Here is a 24715-nt window from a genome sequence, read left to right on the forward strand (position 1 = left end):
TGTTCGTGGATCTTCTGAGACAACATTTTGCAGAGCACCTCATCTGCTTGAGAGGTGACCTCCTTTTGGCCAGCCCGATTCCTCGATTTGGCTTCGTGTGATTTTTTTATTGGGTTGTCTTAAATCATTGTTTACAATAACTGTCCAAGAACCCTACCTCATTTGAAGAACAACATACGCCAAGCCATCGTCAACATAAGCGTCAATATGCTTCAGCGAGTTGAACGGAATGCATTGACAATAGGGGCCGTCATTTGCCCGATGTCTAAAACTAAGTGATATAAAAATTCAGGTGATGTCTTTTTCAATGAAATTTATATTGACAGGATATCTTCATTATTTTTCAGTAAGCTTTCAAATTAGGAAGTTTCCATGAATCACCTTGTATAAACTGTCAAACAGTGATACCAGACTTAATCTTCATCAATGATTCGTCTATGAGACAATGTAATTTGAGAAAAACAGAAGAAAGTTCAGGGCAAGCCGGCGTCTTCTTTTGAACATGCGACTGTAGAAATTGTAGGCTACAGAACAACGCATTTTCATTGAAAGAGTCACATTTATTAGTATCGCTGTGTATTTTGGCGCTACTACTGGTCATCTCGAGCTTAGACCTCGTGATAACAATGGGGAGTGACTCGCCCACATCCTCCAACTCAGATTCAGACTCTTCTTTTGCTTGTTCCTTGGCAGTGACTGCAAAAATTATCGCATCATCATCCATTAACTGGCACACTTGCACATCGTCGTCAAACGATACGAAATCGTTGAACGTAAAGTTAGGGTCTATTTTGAAGCCATTCTCTTTAAGGCTGTGCAAGAGCTCGAGGTTGTCCGCAGCCAAACTGTTACTTGACATATCATTGACTGACCAGGGTCCATACTTAGAGAAACCCGCACGAAGAAATCCATTGCAAATCGCTGTCGTACTAACATTTTGCCATGCTCTTGCAAGGAAATGAAGAGCTTGCACCAAGGAAACCTTCGAAGTTTTCGGATAACCAGGATCAGATTTTCGAGACGAGAGTATGTCCAACACAAGTTCAATTACTGATCGCCGGTACTGTTGCTTCACACATTTATTAATACCCAACTTCATAGGCCCCTTGAAGATGAGGGGAGCGCTAACTATTTTGATGGCATTTAGCCCAATGTCTGTGGGATGTACAGGCGAAGAGGAGACGAGAAGCAACACTTTACGTTTAGTTTCATTAAACCAATTGTCTGTGTTTATTAGCCAAGTTTTGAAACAGTTTGCAGTCATCCAAGACTTAGAGTTGAAATAATACTGTATGGGGAACTTACTAAGCAGTTCGTTAGTATTAGGCACTTTATAACGGCCCAAGACCACAAGAGGAAGCTTTTCAGAACCATTCATGTTGCAGCAAGCGAGGACTGTGAGACGTTTAGAGCTTAAGCCTCCGTTGCAGCATCTCACAAGACTTGTATCAACACAATCATCAGGGAGTGCCGAAAAAAATAAGCCAAATTCATCGGCAAAAAATATGTCTCTGGCTTCGTATTCCATGAGCAACGTAGGTAAAGTAACAGTATTGAAATTCTGAGGATTGTTATCCAAATCAGGCAGATCGTAGCCTGCAACTGAGGTTTTGATAGGTTTAACATTACGATGCAGCTGTAGACCTTTTCGGTGTTTAAATCTGTCCAACCAGCCGTTCGATGCTTTGAAGTCCTTGTGACCAAGTTTGAGAGCGAAATCTTTAGCTTTCTTGCATAATTTGGGCCCAGTAATCGGTGTGTTCATTTTCATTCCTTGTTGGTACCACATATAGACAGCTTCCTCGACATCTTCTCTAACAGCTTTTCGTAATCTCTTGCGATCGGCAGACAGTTTACCACCCTCTTCCAGTTGCAAATACTTTTCGGAATTTTTTATTATGGTAAGTAAAGTTGATTTGCCAGCATTGTACTCGAGTGCGAGATCAGTCAATCTTTCTCCAGCTTTTGAACGCTTGATAATTTCTATTTTTGACTTCATGTTGAGTGAACCTCTTTTTTCAGACCCATGAGTTTTCAAGTGACGCTTATAAAAATATAGATTAGTGAAAACCATCGTACAACCCGGACAGGTGTATGAAGTTTGGCCCGATTTAGTTGAATTATTAGTCGTCATTTCTGAAGTTGATGAAGTCATCTGCTCGTCACCAGTAGAAGTATTGTTGAGCACGTTACTACTAATAATAGGGCAGTTGATGGCAGGTGCAAGTTTTGGCTTCGCCATCAAAGGACGGTTCACAACACTGTTAGAAACCGGTATAGATGTTTCGGTACGAACAGAAGAGGAAGGTAGACCAAGAATAAGCGGAGAACCTTGCACATCAACAACGATACGATCACACGCCACCTCTGTATCTTCCACAATCCGTGGCTGTAAAGGCCCATTGCAAAAAATGTTTTTCCCTTGAATTGTTTGTACCACGGAAGAAGTTAGTGGAAACGTGTTGGAAATTTGAGGTGAGGACATGACTCCGTGAACTAATTCAATTTCAGTGCTAGTTACAGATGGGGCGCTAGAGTTAACAATAACTTGGTTATTTCTGGACGTATTGATGCTTATTCCCTTTCCGGTGGGTTGACTGTGTGGCGAGTAAACAACAACAGAATCAACAGGTTCGCCACAAACCTCAGTTGGGAAACTGGGGAGTATGATTTGACCACCATCATCTTCCGATTTGTTTTGTGAGGAATAAGCAAAAACATTACCGGCATACGGATAAGACGATGAACAATTATAATTGCTGTTAGTGCCTTCATCGTTCACTTCAATACCCGCCGGTTCATCTATATTATTAGATGAAGCGTGTGGTAGGGAGTGAATTTGAATCACGTTAGTCTTCGGTAAAATAGAGAATATCTGCCCGGGAGAGACAAGTTCTTTTGTGGTAAACACAGACTCTGAAGATAGCAAGCCAGCCTGGGCTGACATGTTCGCTATTTGGTAATGTGGAAATACGACGCCTTGAGTAATCATTTGTTGAGAGTTAGAAGAGGGAGACCAATTAATTTGCGATATTTGACCATCAATTGAGTTCGAAATTGTGTATGGCACTAAAACAGGATGGCTAAATTGTTGAGGCATGTTCACAAATGACTTCGCGTCAGTCTTAATGCTACGAGCTGGCGGATTAGAAACTTCTTGGAACAAATTGGCACCTCCAATCATCTTGTGTCCCAGCGAGTTCGCATCACCGACTGCTGTTGAGTTGTGGCATGATTTATTGTTTGCAGGGAACGCGGACGACTGTGATAGCTCAGTTAGTGGTGCTAAAATTAACAGCGGTTGCTGCAACTGACTACTTTTCATATGAGAAGATATCGGAGAGGATTCCGCTTGCTGAAATCCTGGTGTCATCGAGTGACAAGCTTCAGCATTTGAATAACTTGCATTTTCTCCTTGAGTTGCAGCCACGCCTAAGCTAGGAGCCATATTTCTAAGCTGTACCACGCGATGTGCTGGATGCGAGCCATCAGAATTGTTTCTCACAGGAACTACAGATTGCAGACGACCGTAAGAAACATCACCCATTGCCATCGAGTAGGAAATGCCTGCAGAAGCTGGTTGACACTGAGAACCTTCACACATTGAACCAGATGCTGCATATGCCAAATAATCCAGCCCATTTACATCCTTAGTATTGACCTGATGGGCCATCATTCAAACACTTAGCAATTTAAATCTGGAAACAGAAACCTACATGTTAATCATTATATAATTTAATTTTTATATATATATACTTGATACTTCAACTATATGTATATCAGTACTTTTTATATGCTACATACTTTTGCATTTATAATATACTCTGAAATTTGAAATTGGGAAAACTAATTGATAAATAATAGAACATCTGCACTAAATTTTCCATAAATAATTCAAATTGCTTGCTTGAATTACAACAAATGATGCAGAAGAAATGATCAATATTATATTTAATTCCTCATTGTTGAATGAATTGACCTGCAAGAAGTCAGAACATAAGCATTTTTCCCAAACAATAACAAAATAGTCATAATACAGAAATTTCCCTCATCATGAACTTTCAGATATTCATCATATATATTACCTACACTTTGAAATTGGTATTTTTTATTAGGCACAGCATGTACGGATGAGGGCAAATTTGTTTAAATTTTGAATGTATATACTCTTCTATATTTAGACAAATGAATGATTCAAGATTGAAAGCATTTGTAGAATTTATGAGGATAGTTAAAAAAAAGCAACATTAGAACTTTATGCTCAGACTTTTAGTAAACTAGTGAGTTCAAACAGACACAGGAATAAAATATAAACAATTTACTTCAAAACAATACCTATAGGTACATAAAATTGTGTTTTGAAATCTCTCCATATTGTTAATCATAATTCCCAACATAGAAATTTAAACCAAATAAAATAATGTTCATTTGGGGTTCTCAGTAAACCTGTCAAAAATTACTCACAAACCTCTAGGAGCCATTTCTTGAAAATGATTCAATTTTTATGCAAGTTATCTATATAAATGCATACCATAAAAGGGGTTACTCTGACTCCTGGGGTAACTTCAACCACTTTTAGTTTTTTTAACAAAACCCCCCAAAACTCAAAAACTATTTGACAAATCTTGTCAATGGGCATTAAAGGCCTAATACTGAGGCTTCGTAACACAATAGAAAGATAAAAAATTAGGCATATCTAATAGGTTAAAAATGAAAAATGTGACCCACGAAAAAGAGCTATTATTTAAAGCCTGTCATAGAACCCATTCCAATTTTTTTATTTTTGGTAAAATAATTCCAGATTTTGGTGCATTGTAGTAGAACTCTTCTAGTTACATATGCAAATGACAAATTTGAGGAAAGTGTCATAGTTTGCAAATGGGGGGAGCTGCCCTTCAATGGGGGAACTAAGACCACCTAATGTCAGCCCTGATGGGGTAATATTGATTGGCTTGGAAATAAAGTCAAGGTACCATATATAACATATTCTATGTTTGATACACCTATTAATGTTTTTTCTTAATGTCTTAAGACTCTACTGAGTCTTATATATGGTAATTTTAACTTAATTTCCAAGCCGGTCAATATTACCCCATCAGGGCTGCCATTAGGTGGTCACATTTCCCCCATTATGGGGCGGTGCCCCCCATTTGCAAACTATGATACTTCCCTCAAATTTGTCATTTGCATATGTAACTAGAAGAGTTTTACTACAATGCACCAAAACCTGGAGTTATTTGGAGTTATTTTAACAAAAAATAAAATTGATTTTACCACCCAGTCAAAGAAACCCCAAGAGCTGGGGTAACAAAGACCATAATTTTTGAAATTACATCACAACTATGAGAGGCAGGAGCCAACAATTTATGGTGAGTGAACCTTGAGTATAGACCTGTATTTTGCACATTTCAATTTAAGTTTAATTTAGCTAGTAAAAAAATTGCATCATTTAAAAAAAATGGTCAAAGTAACCCCCTTTTACGGTACCAATTTTGTTGAAATATTTAATGAGATAGAAAAATTCTATACATTATATATTGTTTTTGGTAAGAAATTTTTTCTTTGAAAAGATAAAATTTGCTTTGTGCAGTTATTTGCTTGTCAATCAACAATACTTGAGATGTTATTGATTTTCATCAATGGTTATATCAAGCCATAGACAGTGACAGGTTGTATTGAGTTTTCTTGAAAAATGTATAAACACTTTTTAAAATATTAAAATTGAATAATATGAACCAATTTTCTTGAGCAAATTAAACTCAAGCCTAAAGATAAGGAACTGACAGGCACTGGCCTGGCAGCATGGATTCCTGTACATTTCTGATTACTATTATTATTGTTATTATTATCATAGTTATTTCCTCTGCACCCATAACTCTACTTCCAAATGAGGTCAGTGTTGACATTTTTCATAATACTTCAGCTATTCATTTGTTACCCAGTGTAATAACAAAAATCTACAAATATAAACAAAAAATAAAATTGGAGAAAAATTTTGTTGAGGCATTTCATGAAAATTTTTCTCAGCAGCCATGTTGAAACAAAATTTGTTAACTTGTCAATTACAATCAGCAATGTTGCCTCTACATAATTAATTTTTAAATATAAACAAATTTTTTATGCATTGTTATTTTTTTTAGTGATAAAATAACAATTTAAGTTCTGTAAAATCAAGAAAGTTTCAACATATTAACTTTCAGATCATTGCCTCAAAAGTAAAAAAGTTTTGCTAATTTGTGGCTCAATTGTGCACTTTTGTCAACAATTAAACAGGACAAAATTTGTCTAGCAAGAATCCTGCAGCTCCAAAAATGTCAGGAAACCTCTAGTCATGACTTTGACAGTATACTGGCAAACCAAATACCAAAGAGTTTTAGAACACTTCCTTTTTGAGTCCTGTGATTAAACCAGTGAAGTACCTATCATTAATACCAGCAAACCGGGTATATTAGGCAGAAAAAATAATTTCACAGTTGATTTTTGAAAATTGCAGGCAAAAATTTTCTATTTCACGCATCTTTAACTGAAGAAATTGGTCAAGGGCCATAGCCCATAGGAACAGGTAAAATTGATTGTGAGAACTGGCATTTTGGTCTCATTCACAAGTGGCTTATAAATAGGAATTTTTAAGTTTGGCTTTATTATAATAGCATTATCATACAAAGATATTCCATAAAATTGTAAATTTGGATCAATGCAAATACCTTGCCAGTAGCCATAGTGCTTAATTTGCTGGGGTTCAATAGAAACAATCTATTTTATAAACAAAACTGAACATCTATTTAGGGCAATTAATACAGCATTGTAGATGTAATTTGGATATCTAACCCTAAAAATTGTACTTATTGTAGTAGTGAGCAGTATTTTAGTTTTTAGTGACAAGTCACAGGTGACTAGGCAAATACAGTATATATATCCATATACAGGGTGTCCCAAAAAAACAATATGCAAATTTTAATGGCTGTAACTCAAAAAGTAATAAAGTTAAAAATTTTTGAAAGGTCAAGATTTGTTCCCTATGTTTTTCTGCATCTCTTCACCAAAAATCAGACAGATCGATGTAGCCATGAGCGTTTGATAGAACTTTCAGTGACATGTGCTAAAATCGTGCTTGCGCAAAGTTTTAGTAAGATAATTTTGCATACCTAATCATTACGTTGTCTTGACATGTTTTCTTTTCGCTGTTTTATTTTTGGTATCTTTGGTGAGACAAAAACATGACAATCTTTGGTGAAACACAATCATGGCAATTTTTGGTGAGACACAATCATGGCAATCTTTGGTGAGAGACAATCATGACAATCTTTGGTGAGACAAAAACATGGCAATCTTTTGTGAGAGACAATCATGGCAATCTTTGGTGAGAGACAATCATGACAATCTTTGGTGAGACAAAAACATGGCAATCTTTGGTGAGAGACAATCATCACAATCTTTGGTAAGACTCAATCATGGCAATCTTTGGTGAAAGGCAACCTTTGGTGAGAGGCAATCTTTGGTGAGAGGCAATCTTTGGTGAGAGGCAATCTTTGGTTTTGAAATTCCCTCTCACCAAAGATTGCCATGATTGTCTCTTACCAAAGATTGCCATGTTTTTGTCTCACCAAAGATTGTCATGATTGTCTCTCACCAAAGATTGACCATGATTGTGTCTCACCAAAGATTGTCATGATTGTCTCTCACCAAAGATTGTCATGATTGCCTCTCACCAAAGATTGCCATGATTGTGTCTCACCAAAGATTGCCATGATTGTGTCTCACCAAAGATTGCCATGATTGTGTCTCACCAAAGATTTTCATGATTGTGTCTCACCAAAGATTGTCATGATTGCCTCTCACCAAAGATTGCCATGTTTTTGTCTCACCAAAGATACAAAAAATAAAACAGCAGAAAGAAATCATGTCAATACAACATAATGATTATGCAAAATGATCTAACTAAAACTTTGCGCAAGCCCGATTTTAGCACACGTCACTGAAAGTTCTATCAAACTATTACTATTTTTTGAGTTACAGCCATTCAAACTTGAGTATCGTTTATTTTGGGACACCCTGTATAGTTGCAAATGACAGATTTTTAGAAACCAGTTCATTTTCAGAAACCAGTTAATCTCATCTAGTTAAAAATAATATACAGTTAAAATTTCAAAATATATCTACCTTTTCCAGACATAACAAGAGCTTACCAGCCATTTTTGCATGCATGCCATTTGTACTAGTAAAATAATCTCTCATTTCATTATTAACAAAAGTGCATGATTGGGCTGTAAGGGCAAAAGATTCCAAATTTATTGAAAATATGTCACTACAGAGCCAAAAGATTTTAGTAATTCATAAAAAATTCCAATCTTGCTCATGTCTGCAAGGCTGCAGCCTGGAAGAAAGTATAAGTTTATTATAATTGCTTGTACTTTGTACTCATTTCAAAATTGGAAATGCTGCATATTTCTACCATCAAACGGGGTAAAAAGGGATGGTTTTGGGCATTTTTGTTAATACCTTCTTACCATGAAACATTTCAGAAACAAGTTTAGGCTCATTTTATAGCTCTTTGCGAAGGCTATCCAATGGCATCTTCAAAAAAATTCCATATGCTATTCTTAAGGTGCCAAAGGCAAAATAAAACCATTCCGATTTACCTCTGGGAATGGGGTTATCTGGGACATTTGCAATAAAAGTTAATTTTAAAACGTTTGAAGCATGCAGAGTGTACTCATCCATTACTAACAGTACTTTGAAGTCCTCCTCTTTCATTGTAGATGATGTAGATGTAAAATAAATGACATTTTCTGTGATTTTTACTTGTTTTTCCTTTTTGATATTATATTACCATATTCATTAATTACGTACCGTATTATTAATGTGATATTACTGTATCCATGGACATGCCATTGAGCATTGACAACGACCTTGTCCACTGCAAGCTTCATATCAGCAGCCATGTAGCATTTCTTCTGTATCTGTGCGCTTACATGATGGTTTGTAATTTTGCACAATTTTAGTTGAGTCAAGTGATTTCACTATAACAAAAAAGATCATGAAAAACATACATGAAACAGAAAATGATGTTTTAGTGACAACCATCATAGGTTTTGGAGAAAAATCATGCTTTAGGTCAATTACTTTTCAATTAAATTACAATCAATTAATTAATCACTAGACTCAATTAAAATTGTGCAAAATTACAAATCATCCTGTAAGCTTACAGATACAGAAGAAATGCTACATGGCTGCTGATATGAAGCTTGCAGTGGACAAGGTCGTTGTCAATGCTCAATGGCATGTCCATGGATACAGTAATATCACATTAATAATATGGTAATTAATGAATATGGTAATATATCAATAAAGGAAAATAAGTAAAATCACAGAAAATGTTATTTATTTTACATCTACATCATCTAAAATGAAAGAGGAGGACTTCAGAGTACTGTTAGTAGTGGATAAGTACACTCTGCATGCTTCAAATGTTTGAAATTGAGTTTTATTTCAAGTGTCCCTTTTTACCCCATTTCAAGATTAATTCAGGAGCCTTTTATATTGCATCTAGCACCTTACAAATGGCATATGGAATTTTTTTTAAGATGCCATTCGATAGCCCTCACAAAGAGCAATAAAAAGAGCCTAAACGGGCGGACGGACGGACAGACAGACAGACGGACATGGCAAGCACAATAGTGAATTTTTTCCTTCCATAAATAAGAAAATGTGCTAAAAACGCTCAAAACTGTCCCTTTTTACCCCATTTGATGGTATATACTAAGTTTCATGTGCTGCTTGTGTTGTGTACACATTGTCAAACAAACGTTGGAAACTTTTGACTTCGACTTAGGACTACCATCCCCCTTACCGCCCTCTTCTTCCTTACGCCCCCAACATTTTTCCACGGCCCCTAGGGTGGCAATATTGCCCACTTAAGGAACCACTATTTAAACCAATTTCTTATGTATGATAATGCTGGTATCCAGGATACTCTACTGGTTTACTTATAGGACTCAAAAATGAACTTGAGGGAGAGTCTAAAAAACTCTCTGCTTTGCCACTATGCTTTACTTGTCTACTTATAGGACTCAAAAATGAACTTGAGGGAGAGTCTAAAAAACTCTGCTTTGCCAATATGCAGTATGCAGTCACGTCAGAGTCAGACAGTCAGAGCAGTCAGAGCAGTCAGACCGCATTATCACTTGTTCAGTTGCTGCTCAAGTGAAACAAATGTTAGTGACTGTTTTAGGGTGCAATTAGAAATATGTGGTAACATGTGCATGGGACTTTGTAAATAACAAGTTTGAGGCTCATAAATGGCTTTTCACGGCCAAGATATGGAATTCACAGCTCAAAGAAATGGAATCACGGCTCCAAACCCATTAAACCACGGCTCAAAAATCCAGTACTGTAAACTGGGGTAACTTAGACCACTTTTTTTTTTAAATGATGCCATTTTTTAACTAGATAAGTTAAACTTAAATTGAAACATGCAAAATACAGGTCTATACTCTAGCTTCACTCACCATAAATTGCTGGCTCCTGCCTTTCATAGTTTTGATGTAATTTAAAAAAAATCGATGGTCTTTTTTACCCCAGCTCTGGGGGTATCTTGGACTGTTTGGTAAAATCAATTAGTATATTTTTTGGTAAAGTAACTCCAAATAACTCCAGGTTTTGTTGCATTGTAGTAGAACTCTCCTAGTTACATATGCAAATGACAAATTTGAGGAAAATTTAATAGTTTGCAAATGGGGGGTCCCGCCCCCCAGGTGGTCCAAGTTCCCCCGAACAGGGGAACTTTGACCACCTAATGGCAGCCCTGACAGGGTTAACATAGACCGGCTTGGAAATCAAGTTAAAATTACCATATATAAGACTCTGTAGAAAACATGAAATGTTATATATGGTAATTTTAAATTAATTTCCAAGCTGGTCTATGTTACCCTGTCAGGGCTGACATTAGGTGGTCTAAGTTCCCCCATTGGGGGGCGGCGCCCCCCATTTGCAAACTACGAGACTTTCCTAAAATTTGTTTGTTGCATAACATATGTAACTAGAAGAGTTGTACTACAATGCATCAAAACCTGGAGTTATTTTGCCAAAAAATAAAAAAATTGGAGGGGGTACTCCGACAGGCTTTAAATAATGACTTTTTTTCGTGGGTCACATTTTTAGTTTTTTAACCTATTAGATATGCAAACTTTTTAAATCTTTCTATTGTGTTATCTGTTATGTAGCCTCGCTGCCTCAGTATTAGGCCTTTAATGCCCATTGACAGAATTTTTCTATGTCAAATAGTTTTTGAGTTTTGGGGGTTTTTGTTAAAAAAACAAAAAGTGGTCTAAGTTACCCCGGGAGTCTAAGTTACCCCAGTTTACGGTAGTGGCTTGCCAAGTGGCAAGTAGATATATTCCATGCCTGACTGCCAACATAACAATTCAATAATCTTTATTAACTTCTGGAGTCAGGACCAGGAGTTCACTAACTTCACTCAGACCTCAGTTCAGAAACCTATTGTCTAACTAAACAGTCTAAGTAGAAAATTAGGCTGAAGCCACCTGTGAATTTGAAAAAAAAGGACTGTGAATTTGGCCAATTTTACCAGCTGCAGCTGCTTTGTCTTGTAAAAGGTAAGAAACCTGCCTATATTCTCTCGCGTTTCCCAAAAATAACATTGGAAATTACTGTTTTATGCTGCAATTTCAGAAAAAGTTTGCCCAATATTCCAAATTTGCTTAATTGTAAAAAATAAGGTGGCAACCTTGGCTGAATGGCTAGGTGGCAATTTGGCAAAAGGCAACTCAAGTGTCAGTCCACAGCACACTCACTCTTACTGCTCTGAGATTTAGTCTGAGAGTACAGTACAACTGTTGAACTGTACACCATACAGAAACAAGTTGAGTGCATCGGGTAAAATTTCCATCTTTCTTCAACATACCTACCTATCAAAATTCACAAGCTACAACCAGCAATACTCGATTACCAGTACGGTAACCACTTTACCACCAATATACACAGTCTAAGTCTAACACAGAAAACAAGATAATTTAAAGTTGTCAATTGAATCGATTTTCCAACTGCAACAAGTTAGAAGCAGGAATGCAATCCTAACCTCGATAATACGTACGCTGGTATGTCTGCATTCAGTTTGCCTTCGCGAACCGTATTTGAAAAAGTTGGTCAAAACCCTGCAATAAGAACCATTCAGCCAATAAAAACCAAGCAAGAATAGACTAATTTAATACTTGAATCACAATTCGCAAAATTATGAACTTTTTTATCTTGTTTACTAATGAATCTTGCTCCTAGTTCAATAATGACAAAGGAAATTTAATGGGGAAGAGGTTAGAATGACTCCATTTGAGTGATAATCACAAGTTGTGAGACAGAAATTTTTTATTGAAAGTGAAACGGCACTTATGGACGCTTCACAAAAATACCACATTGGTTTGAGCAAATTATCATACAACCAGAGTACATTACTTCAGAATTTAGATTGAAGAAACCACAAACAAATGCGCTCAATTTTTTTAGCGGCGCCGTCAGTAGGTACATTCAGAAAACTTTTAGTTAGTTCTCAAAGAAAACCAATATCTTGGGAGTACACAATTATTTTATAAGATTGCATTGAAATTTATCAATTACAAAAGTTGAAAAATAGCGTATTTTTTAATGTACTCTGGAAATTCATACAATTACAAAAAGATACAGAATTCACAAATTTTTAATTTTTACGATAATATTTTTTCGCAAAATTATGAACGATATCAGCGGACATGAACAACTGTAATAACTGCGCCCGCAATCGAATCTACACGGCAGAGCACTTCCGATTCTCAACTGTGGCACTCATAACTCCTTCAATTATGAACGGATTTTATTCAAATTTGAAATATAAGTAGATAATATCAGTACGCTGCGGAGGGTATTTTTTTCAATTTTTTCCATCAATAATTTTCTTTTTAATACGGAAAACCTAACTTAATTTTCAACTGTGGCACGCATAACTCCGTCAATAATGGACGGATTTTCTTCAAATTAAGTCAGGTCAAGTTTCAGTATTTTGTGGCATTAACAAAAAGTAATTGACGTAAAAATCTGAAAAAATACCCTCCGCAGCGTACTGATATTATCTACTTATATTTTGAATTTGAAGAAAATCCGTCCATTATTGACTGAGTTATGCGTGCCACAGTTGAAAATTAAGTTAGGTTTTCCGTATTAAAAAAAAATTAGTGATGAAAAAATTTGAAAAAAATACCCTCCGCAGCGTACTGATATTATCTACTTATATTTCAAATTTGAAGAAAATCCGTCCATTATTGACGGAGTTATGCGTGCCACAGTTGAAAATTAAGTTAGGTTTTCCATTCGAGCTCGCAGGCGAGTTCGCACGCGAGTTCGCTGAAGTGTCGGACCGGTCAGAGCACTATCCTTTCTTTGGCACCAAATCATTCACAGTCCTAAAATTTTCAACAATAACACCAGCTATTCTTTTTCTGATTACCTACTTAGTCGAGCTCAAAATTAGAACATAAAAATGTACAGTTATTATTCTTCTCTGTAATCATCCGATCCTAACAGTTGCAAAAGTTGAATATATTTTGCCACATTTTGCTCATTAACATAATTGAACATAATTAAACGATACCTACCGCATATGAACTCGGGTCTCCTAACAGGTGGCGAAAATAGTGATGCTCGTCTGGCGCATGCCGCCGGTAAGCAGGATGATAAGCTGATACGACCTATGATATGTATGTGTTCTGTGTACTGATTTATGTAACGTTGGCAGGTATTTGGTCTGAGTTACTCTTCTAGTGGCCTCCCTCAAATATCAAGATCTAAGAAAGAAAATTGAAAAGCCATCTCTCCTTGTTTGAAAAAACAAGGAGAGATGCCATTAAAGTTTTGTGGATGTCATTCTAGAATCTGTTCATGAACTTTGAGGCTAGAATAGTGAGATCCCACAAAGCTTTATTCAATACTAAACGATATTGGCATCGCTTACGCGAATAGTTCCTACAAGTTATCAGCTACGTAATAACAAATTTGATTCTTTAGGCCCTGTACACTTAGTAGTTTTTTGTTGATCTTCTGAGGAGCTTGATCGACGGCATTACTTGTAACATAATAATATAGCGGTTTCAGCGTTCATTAGGCCGTAGGCCTGTCGACGATCCTTCACATTACAGAACATTCACAGCATGTTGCGGGCTTGAACTCGCAAGTCGCAACTCACTGCTTCAAATTTTCTTTGCTTAACCGCCCGGCCTCCTTGCCGATTCTGACCAGAAACTGGCGCACAGAGCTGGGATCAAACCCGCGCCTCTCTGCGCCAATCCTGGTACTCTGAACTTTAACCACTGGGCCAATCAGTGCAATAAACTAATTACTTGCATTAGTTTATTTAAAACGTTTACTTAGCGATTTATTCGGTTTTAAATACTGGGATGCAAGTATTTAGTGAAGAGAAAAGTTCCATTGTAGAGCCAATCCTCGCTGGGTAAGAAAAGCTATCAAGGAGATGTAGGTATAATTTATTGCTCATAAAAATACAAGTGTTGGGAGCTCTACAAAAAATATATTAGCATTTCTTAGCCCCTAAAGCGCAAGATTATGAAGTTGGTTTGCAATGAAGTACAAGAAATATGATTCGTTCGTTTTCATAATATAGATAGAAATAACAAAGACCTGGAATTGCAGTTGTCTACATGGCCGGTTGAAGATTGATCAATAATTTAGGTAGGAATATCATTATGGATAAAGCAACAAACGTGTCGACATAGAAAAAAAACTAGATCGAATCTTCGCCGTATCAACAACAGGTTTTCACGGTATAATTTGATGCAAGAATTTAATAACTTGTCAGTTAAATAATTATTAGAACATTGGTGATTTTGCACTCAACTTCAGGAAAACTTTAGAAACAAACACGGCACATGTCATTAAATCTGAAGCACAATGGTGGGAAAAATCATTATTTATAGAATGAAAGCATTTAGAACCGATTCCTTTATATTCATGTAATACAGTAAACCATAAATTTTTGCACGTGATGTTGCCATACTCGAACGCTTAGGGTGCACAAAAAATAAACTATCGTTAAAATAAAGTATAAATTACATCCAACAGCAAAATGAACAACACAGGCGGCGAAGGTAAAGAAATACTCGTAATTAAACTGCGGCAAACGAACGATGCAAATCAATCAACATAACATTGATTCAGTGCGATCATTTTTTAGGCTTTATAGAAGGAAAATATATTCTAATTTGACCAAAATCGAGAAATTGGTCTCATGATACCCATTAATGCTAGGCAGTTTCAGGCAAATTTTTTGAGGTAAAAAACATGCAATTTGCTGTACAGTTATTCTAACATGAAAGTCGCATAGATATTGCGTTTAAATAATAACTAATTTACGATAAGTTAAAATGAATATAAATAAGCGAAGATTACAGGGAAAGTGACACTTTACGATCATATTTAGCGTTGAAAGTAACGTTCTTTTGCTAATATGGTTGACGCAGTTTCCTTCCTAGGCCGTAAATAAAATTAGGTAAAACAAAGCAAAGTAAATGATTTATAACATACATAATTTTAGTATAGCTTGAATAAAGATATTATTCACGGGCACAGGGATGAATCTTGTCGTAAAAAAGTTCGCAATCAAGGGATGAAATAGGCATTGATATTCTAAAATACAAATAAACAATAAATACGAGTCCAACGCGTTCGATAGAAGTTAGAGAAGATAGCATAGAGGCATTTGCTTCACATGTGGTGTAGAGAGAACTCATTTTAAATCAAGAAACACAGAAAATTCGGACATATCTAAGTAGCGATGCACTTAAAATTGAATAAATATGATTGACAATCGCATCATTTTAGAGAAAATATGGATTTAAAAAATTACAAGTTTAGGAAACTCAAGTTTCAACGTGCTGATCTAGGAAGGAAGCTGGAGGGAGGCTACATATCAAACCTACGCCGGAAAATGCTGTAAGAATTCACACCCGGCATCTGATGTTGAAATAACGTGTTTTAAACGTTACTTGGACAACTTATACTTGTGATCAACGTTGTTTCAACGAAATTAACTCTAAATCAACATCGTTGTAACGAAATCAAGTCGTAATCAACATTGTTTAGACGTCATTTGCAGTATGAGGATCAATGGAAAGCATTGACGGAGATATAAAAATGGTAAAGATAATAAATGAAGATGAAACGAAGGAAATAAAGAATTATAAAGAAAATATGAAAGAAGCGAGGAAGTAAGGTATCCTGAGTATCGGGAGCACCAAAGCTGCCAGAAGATAAAACTCTTCTTCATGATAACAAATAATAGTCAAAAACTTTCTTGTGATACATTTGAAATAAATTCTCCTTGAATGCCAACAATTTACGCAAGATGTGCGTTGTAGGCGAGCACAGAACGTAGAATTTAAAGTACAAGATATGATTATTTCTCATGCAAACCAAGAGTTTGATAGCGAATTTCAAAAACGCGACTGCAAGAAACTTGTTTGATTGCAAATTTTTTGGTGAAACTTAGGCGTCATGCGAAAATATACGAAGACGAATTTACGATCATCGTAATAGTATACGCGTATGTGTAATCAACATACATTTCTCTAAGACAATTTCTTTACTGTTAACTTGCCGACAAGAAGAAAATGACGTACACTGCGCTGAAGTAGAAGGTATGACATAGCATGGCGAATAATGAAGTGTATGTGAAAGGACGATGAGATTACTGAACACACAACGCTAATAATGAACACAGGCTTTCTTACGCCGCTTTTACTCAAAATATTCATGTATTTATTCAGTGATTAATATCCGCATAACTTATAAATAAACGGAAGTTTTCAATTTATACGGCAATTTTGTCCATTTATCCAATATAAAATCAAAATGTATAAATATTTTTGCTTCTGCCCGGATGAATTTGCCGTGAGCATCCATTCAGAAATTTGTGAACTGAGTTACGCTACAAGCCACAAATGTGATGAAATTTACGTACAAAATCGTACATATGAAATTTTTTTGCACATGAGTTTTTTAAGTCAGCAGGGAAATGCACGAGCGATAGAACAAAGCGATGATGCACTGCAGTCATACTGATTATTTAATAAATTATTCATAATATCCATTATGGATCATTTTAAAAATAAGTAGTCATAGGTGCAATTAGCAATAGTTGAAGGTTGCACGATGCGGACGAATAAAGCAAAGTAAATAAAACATAATAGTTTTCTGACATATATAATGGGAATTAGTGTAATAGAAAAGCGAATGAGTTCTTACATAATTTGAATTATTTCAAAAAACTTGACTTGCTTGAGCAACCGGCAGTTAGCTCGACATAATCATCGTAAGCTCGAAATAATTCGTATAAGCTTTCAAAAATCGCGTACCTGATTAACGAAGAAAAATACATAAAAGACAGCTACAGAAAGAACACAGAAGATGAAGACATTTGAGGTTTTTACAGTTTGTTTTATTACGGTTATTTACCTGACGGTTCAATTAGAAGTAAAAATAAGCAAAGAAGAATGCTGCTTGAAATAGAGACACATCAGTTTCTACAGTAGAACATAACCCAAACAATAAATCCAAGGTTCAAGTTTGAAAAAAACGTCCTATTTCAAATCTATAGAACCCGCTATAAAGTTAGAATTAGTCAAAACGCGTTACAGAACAAACTTAGAAACTTAGAAGAAAATCTAAACCCAGAACTTAACGTCACTCAATTAATATAAAGTTTCAAGTTATATTCAGGCCCTCAACCTAGAAATGTCGGACATAAAAATAAGTTTCAACCCATCAATTAAATTTAAACAAACTACAAAATGAAAAAAAAGAGCGAATATGATCAGAAGCAACGTCCGTACGAATAGCATGCATTGCTACTAATATTAAGTATGTCAAAGTCAAACGCTTAGAAATGCAAGTAGCTAGCCACTAATTACAAGGTAATCTGTACAAGTTAAGAGTAAATATGCAACTTACTTTAATGTATCAAAAGCTAGCTGGGCAGATACAACAGCGACGTTGCGAACAAATGTACGTTTTGTATAGGCCTTTACCTGTTGAAATTTCGCTGTATAAAATTTTACTTTGCGGAAGAAACTCGAATTCTATTTCTTGCTTTTAGTTGGAATTGGAAAAAACGACGTCAGTGCAGCATGAATTTTTGATACATCAATATTTCATGGTTAGATTTAGTCTTGGAAGATGATTTACTTAGTAAAGATGTTTGAAGACATTAACCAAATAAGATATGTTAGGCATTATGAGTGCAACAATGTGGTTAATTAAAAAAAACTATTTTCTAGTGAAAAAATATTCCGTAACAGAAGCCAAGAACTGTAAATAATGATTGACTTAGTTTTACTCAGGATATTTTTTATTTCGGTGGGTACTGGCATATACAAATCCCATTTGCCGCTTTCTAAATGTACATCGACGCTCCCAACAGGCGGCGCGTAATATATTTCGTTCGTTCCTGAAATACGACACTGCAAGTACAACTAGCCACATCTCGTGTTCTCTCTCAACATTTTGGTTTCTAATTATTTTCAAAACCACGTCAAAATGTTATAGATGAGGGCATATTTTACTTTCAAAATAAGGGCCCATTTTCTTTTCAAAACCAATCACTACTTCCCAAATTAAGGGCCAATTTACTTTTCAAAATCAATCACTCGACGGAAACTGAACTGCAAGGCTGACGGTATACAAAGAAGACCATAGAAGCAGCTTCTGGATGAACTCGAGTTGATACTTTAAACATTTTTCATAATCATGGTTAATCCTCATTATATCTGCATCAACGATCACGATGAATGAGGGGATTTCCGTCACCATTAATAGACTACATCACCATACAGTACTTGTATTTATGTTAGTGCAGTATACAAAGTACAGTATACATGCAACACAGGTTTTTGTATAGGTAGGTAATCGGAGAAACAAAACTTCACCTGTTAATCAAAAATGTTATTTCTTATAAACACATAACAAAATAAGACATTTCAAAAAAAAATTTGGACTGCAAATTTAATAATTAAAACTTGATAGTCAAAGTCGTCAGTATAAAAACTTCATACTCTTTAACTGCATTAAATATTATTTTTTTCTGTCTCGATACCATATATAAATAAGTTGGGTAATTGAAAAGAATAATACATGACAAGATTATTTTCAACCAGTCGACAAAAAAAACTCCTGATACATCTTTTTCATTTTCAACCAAACATTTTCACGAAACGCTGCCGAATACATTACTGGCGCATCTCTACCGCTATTTCAAAAACGAAAAAAACGATATGACGGGCGTTTTAGTGGGTGGTCGAAGCGTCGAAAAAAACATGTCGCCGTTTTTTTCTAAGTTAACATATGAAACCCAAACCATTATGGTCGAATTTCACGGGACGGCCGGCCAATAATACCCCCGGTCCAACCGTTTCTAGCCGAGCCGTTTTTTGGAACATAGGACATAGTCACATCTACCAAGTATGCACTTGAGTCATCTTTATAACAAAGCAAATCCACATACAATATTCATGGACTTTTAGATCCCTCCGCTGGTAAGTAAAGCCTTCAATGATATTATCCGAGCTTTGAACTAGTCCAGGTGTACAGGGCTAGAGGCGGTCGTTGCCCTTAGTTTAGAGGGCTAGAGGAGGTTGTTGCCCTTAGTTTAGAGGGCTAGAAGAGGTTGTTGCCCTTGGTTTAGAGGGCTAGAGGAGGTTTTGCTCTTGTTTTAGAAGGCTAGAAAGGGTCATTGCCCTTGGTGGAGAGGGCGGCAAAGCCGTTGTTATGGGGTGGTGCCCCCCAGGGGTCGTTGAAACCCCCCACTGCTGATGCCCTTAGCTCGTTAATTGAAGGCTTGGGGGACTGGGCGGCCTGAAAGGGGTTAGGGACAACCCCTACCGCCCCCCCTCCCATCACGCTCCCACTGAAGGGATTAGCGCCTGAAAAAAAGTCTTGGGATAGGGGAGGGATGGGGGAAGCTGTAGCCAAAATGTCGTTGTTGTTGACGTTGGTGTTGAATGCGTCCATGATGTTGGAATTGTCTGTTTTGAAGTATGGTGTTGAAGTGCTGGTAGGAATGGTGGTGAGAGGGGTGGTGGTGCAGGTGGAAAGAGCGTTGAAAGAAGTGTTTGTGCCGGTGGAAAGGGCGTTGAAAGAAGCGTTGGTGCCGGTGGAAAGGGCGGTGAAAGGATTATTGTTGGTGTTTACGTTGATGGCGTTGGTGGAAGAGAAGAGAACGTTAGGTGTTGGTGCGAGTGTGGAGTTAGCAACGCCTGTGAAGCTCAGGTTAGGAAACGAGGTGGACAGAGCGCTGGAGTTGGCTGTGGTGTGGAAACGGTAACAACGAAGTGGTGTGTGATGGAAATGGAATACAAAAATGAAAATAAATTATTCAGAAATGAAGAAACGTAATTAGGTTCAGAAGAATTTTCAGAAATCCAATAAAGAAGTAATTGATAGCAGAAGTTAAGTAATTATGGGCAATATAAAAGTAATTAACAGCAATAGAAGAGTAATTATAAGAGAAATAGAAGTAGTTAGAGAACAAAGAAGCGTCATTAGTAGACAGAATGAAACTAATTAGAAAATCGAAAAAATTATTCAGAGAAAAAATATATAGAAAAAAAAGAATTGAAAAACGAAAGTGATTAATTAATGAGAGAAAGCATGATATTAAAAGTGAAAAGTAATTAATATAGATAGAAATAATTAGCAGTACAGTTAGGTGTAATGGGGGAACTCAAGTCAAGAGAAGAAGAAAATAATTTGAACAAGAGAAATTAATTAAGTTAAAATAATACAAATTAGAGAAAGAAATATTGATAACAAATATAGAAATGATATATTTTTCGATATGATTTATCAAAGAAAAAATCCAGAAATGTATAAGAAATCAGAGAAATTATAAAATAGAAAGAAAAGATTGAGGCAGTGAAGAAATTTAAGCATGAATGTGCAAGAAGGAAATGAATGTTTTGTGAGATTAAAGTGCATGGAAGAAATCAAAATTATTAAATTTTGAAAAGAAACAACCAAGGACAATTTAGGAGAAACAAGATGGAAACAAAAAATCTAATTTGGACTTGCAGGACACAATGAGATTCAATGAATGAAATTCAGCACAAGAAAGAATGAATATCAGAAAATAATAGAAAATATCAAAGTGGATGTATGATGAATAAACTAATAGTGAACACATTCAGATCAACATGTTGAATGAATCATTTTTATGTAAAATATATTGACGATTTTAAAATTTATTTTTATTTTGTAAAATTACGAAATTAATTACGTTATTAACAAATACAAAACTTGAGAAGGAAATGATTTGTGTGCTTATATGAAAAGCAGTGAAGTATATAAATACAATAAACATCACAAGCAAACAGAGATAATCAGCATGCATCATTAGACATTTATTCATGCTTAATGATGTATAGACATGATCAGCGTATTCATTCATGCTTGATGAAACATTGTCAGACCATTATTAGCATTGTGAACATGCACACATGTTCTCATAGTTTGAAAACAAGTGCAGAGCGTGTTTAGTGTTTTGTTTAAACATGATTAAAAATGATCAAAAGAACAATATTTGAGAACAGTTATAACAACCAACGACCACTTTATGTACCAGTCAAAGACACAATTTTTTACAAGTTCAAAACATGTTTAACACATTCAAAGCTTGAATCAACATGTTTAGAAAAATGATTCAATGTGTTCAAAACAAGTTTAAAGACATTTAAGAGCAAGCCCATCATTCCATACAACAAATTCATTGTAAAATGTAGCATGAATTGTGAACAAGCATGACACAAAACACAAGAGCTTGACAGGAATTGAAAAAAAGTCAAGGAAGTCAATCAATAATCAAGAAGAGAATTTCAATAAATCGAATGTCAGGACAAAAAACGTCATGATAAGAACCAGAAAACCTCACAAAAAATATAGGAAGAATGAATGTTGTTGTATGAGATAGAACACAAATTGTAAGTTAGATGGAATTTCATTAAGAATACAATTCCTCCAAGAGCAGAAAATGCGGGCAGAACCACATTCAAGTTCGAGTTAATAATTTTATTTCAATATATTTTCATTATAACGTATCAATGAGAGGTGATTTGATTCATTAATTTTGCATTCATTAATTAAAGACAATCATTAATTATCAACAATTGCAGGAAGTTCACAATAGCTTGAGACAAATTAGAAGTTAATTTTTTATTAACTTTGATGAATTATAGGCAAAGATAATATTAACCAATAATATTAGTGTGGAAAAAGCAGGCAAGTTCAGAATTGATCATCATGTGCATTGCATCAAGAGCAAACAAAGGAATCATAAAATGCAAAATATTCAGAACTTGATGAAACGAAAAGTTAAAATGAGAAAGTTATTCATCACTCATAAAAAAACAATGTTTAAATGTTTAGTAATGGAGTTTAAATTAATATTGTTATTGAATTAATATTGGTTTAAAATTGCATGAAAATTTGTGTGCAATTATTTGAATATTAAAAAAGACACATAGATTCAAAGTCGAGCATCAATCAGGAAATGCAAATCAAAGACAAAAACAACAACAAAATGACAATGAAACAAATTTAGTCAAATAAATACGACAAAATGTGGGTTTAATACAGAGGAGTTTTGAAAGATTCATGGGTATTTTATTAAAGGTTTGGACGGTGTTTACAGAATGCAGTGAAATAGTGAAAGGTTAGAGTAATAGTGAGAAATGAATAGATTAGGATATATTTAGACAGGATAAAAATTTTGTGTTCAATGGATGATAAAATATATCAATGAGAAATATGTTCTCAAGAATGTTAAAATTTGTACGTTTGCAGTAAAGTTGAGGGTATTGGATATGGAAGTGAGGGAAGTGAGGGAAGGAGGGAGAGGGAATAAAAGCATTAGAGTCAAGTTTTATAATAAAGTATTAAAAGAAGCACATAAATGCTACACCTTTGTTGCAATACAGGAACGAAGGCAAGACATAAACAAAACGGATATTCATGGCATTTCATGTATACATTCATATAAACAAAATACAGAAAATTTGCTAGAAAAAAGAAAAATGTAAAACACACCGGTTTTATGTAAAAAAATTGTGTTTAATAAAATATGCATTATTTTAGGCTCAACTGCAGCATGGCAATGATAATGAAGAATGCACCTTCATGAGAATTGACATAACAAGAGATAGTTACAAAATGATATTAAATTATAGAAGAAAATATTAAGAAAAAAGACCAGAAAACCATCTGAAAATTATTATAAAACACACAAGTACACATAAATAATATACCTGGACAGGAAGGAAAAGAATTTTATAAAAATTGTAAATTTATTATCAAGTTTAAGGCAAGCAATTGCACATTCTCAACATGCATGGCAAGTGGAATCATCATGCAACTTGGCAATGTTGACTTTGCTGATGCGTTGATTTATCGGGTGTTGTATTAATATTCAAGTGAAAATTGCTGTATTAATAATATACAACACAGGAAAATAATTTAGCATCAAATAGCCTTCAAGTGTATGTAATAGATAGGAAAGCTATTTTCCTACATAGCATATTTTCAAATAGGGATGGTGTTCAAATGTGAATATATTGTGTTGTGTACAATGTGGAGCATACATGCATAGAACACTTATTAATGCAATGAAATAGTATATTGCTTTACTAAGATTTATTTTCTTCTAAATAAGATGTAAATAAATATCCTAGTCATAGAAATAAAAAGACAAATGTTCTTCATTGCATCTTGAGTATGTAGCATAGAATAAAATGAATTCATCTTGATTGGATTTTAAAAACAACACGGAACACACAGCATAGCCAGTTTGCTTACCATTTTTAAGCAGCAAAAACACAAATCAAGATATTAGAAAAATGTGACTATTTTATTATTACTTTTTTTCAATTTTAGTGCATATCACAAAATTTTGTAACAACCTGTTTTGTGTGAGTAAATAATAATACTAGTGAATGTTTGTATGGGTAACTAATTATACTGGTGCACAAACTGTAAAATTAAATGTCAGCAAATGCTTTATCAACTGAAGATAACCTGATAGCTTGCAGCATGGTTAGACAAAGATATTTTAACATGCAGCATTGTTGAACAAAGATAAGATATCTTGCAGCACAGTTGAACAATTATCAAGCAAGCAAAAGTTACGACAGCACACATATACTGGCTGTAATGTGATGCTATAATGCAAAGGCAGTGCGTTAAATGGTAATGCAGTGGTAACGCAGTAGTAATGCAGTGGTATTGCAGTGGTATTGCAGTGGTATTGCAGTGGTAATGCAGTGGTATTGCAGTGGTATTGCAGTGGTAATGCAATGGTAATGCAGTGGTAATGCAGTGGTATTGCAGTGGTAATGCAGTGGTAATGCAGTGGTATTGCAGTGGTAATGCAGTGGTAATGCAATGGTAATGCAGTGGTAATGCAGTAGTAATGCAGTGGTAATGCAGTGGTATTGCAGTGGTATTGCAGTGGTATTGCAGTGGTAATGCAGTGGTATTGCAGTGGTATTGCAGTGGTATTGCAGTGGTAATGCAGTGGTATTGCAGTGGTATTGCAGTGGTAATGCAGTGGTAATGCAGTGGTAATGCAGTGGTAATGCAGTGGTAATGCAGTGGTAATGCAGTGGTAATGCAGTGG

The 24715-nt window shown here is 35.3% G+C and overlaps 2 protein-coding genes across 2 annotated transcripts in view; both read right to left on the reverse strand.

The window, feature by feature from the left end:
• Positions 1-231: 231 nt before the first annotated feature.
• On the reverse strand, positions 232-3699 carry LOC108672040. The gene has a single exon (XM_018159652.2). It carries the CDS (start codon positions 3674-3676, stop codon positions 395-397), a length of 3282 nt encoding a protein of 1093 aa, XP_018015141.1. The 5' UTR covers positions 3677-3699; the 3' UTR covers positions 232-394.
• Positions 3700-14509: 10810 nt separating this feature from the next.
• LOC108672034 (epsin-2) overlaps positions 14510-24715 on the reverse strand; it is a 37326-nt gene continuing 27120 nt past the window's right edge. Inside the window, exon 12 of the mRNA XM_018159647.2 lies at positions 14510-20354. Within this exon, the coding sequence (XP_018015136.1) occupies positions 19771-20354 (584 nt within the window). The 3' untranslated portion in view covers positions 14510-19770. The remainder of the gene's footprint in view (positions 20355-24715) is intronic.

The sequence above is a fragment of the Hyalella azteca genome, unplaced genomic scaffold, assembly GCF_000764305.2.
Source record: "Hyalella azteca isolate HAZT.00-mixed unplaced genomic scaffold, Hazt_2.0.2 contig2316, whole genome shotgun sequence".
NCBI lineage: Eukaryota > Metazoa > Arthropoda > Malacostraca > Amphipoda > Hyalellidae > Hyalella > Hyalella azteca.

Excerpts from the sequence above, each read along its gene's own strand:
- LOC108672040 (XM_018159652.2), bottom strand. The coding sequence starts at position 3,676 with ATGATGGCCCATCAGGTCAATACTAAGGATGTAAATGGGCTGGATTAT.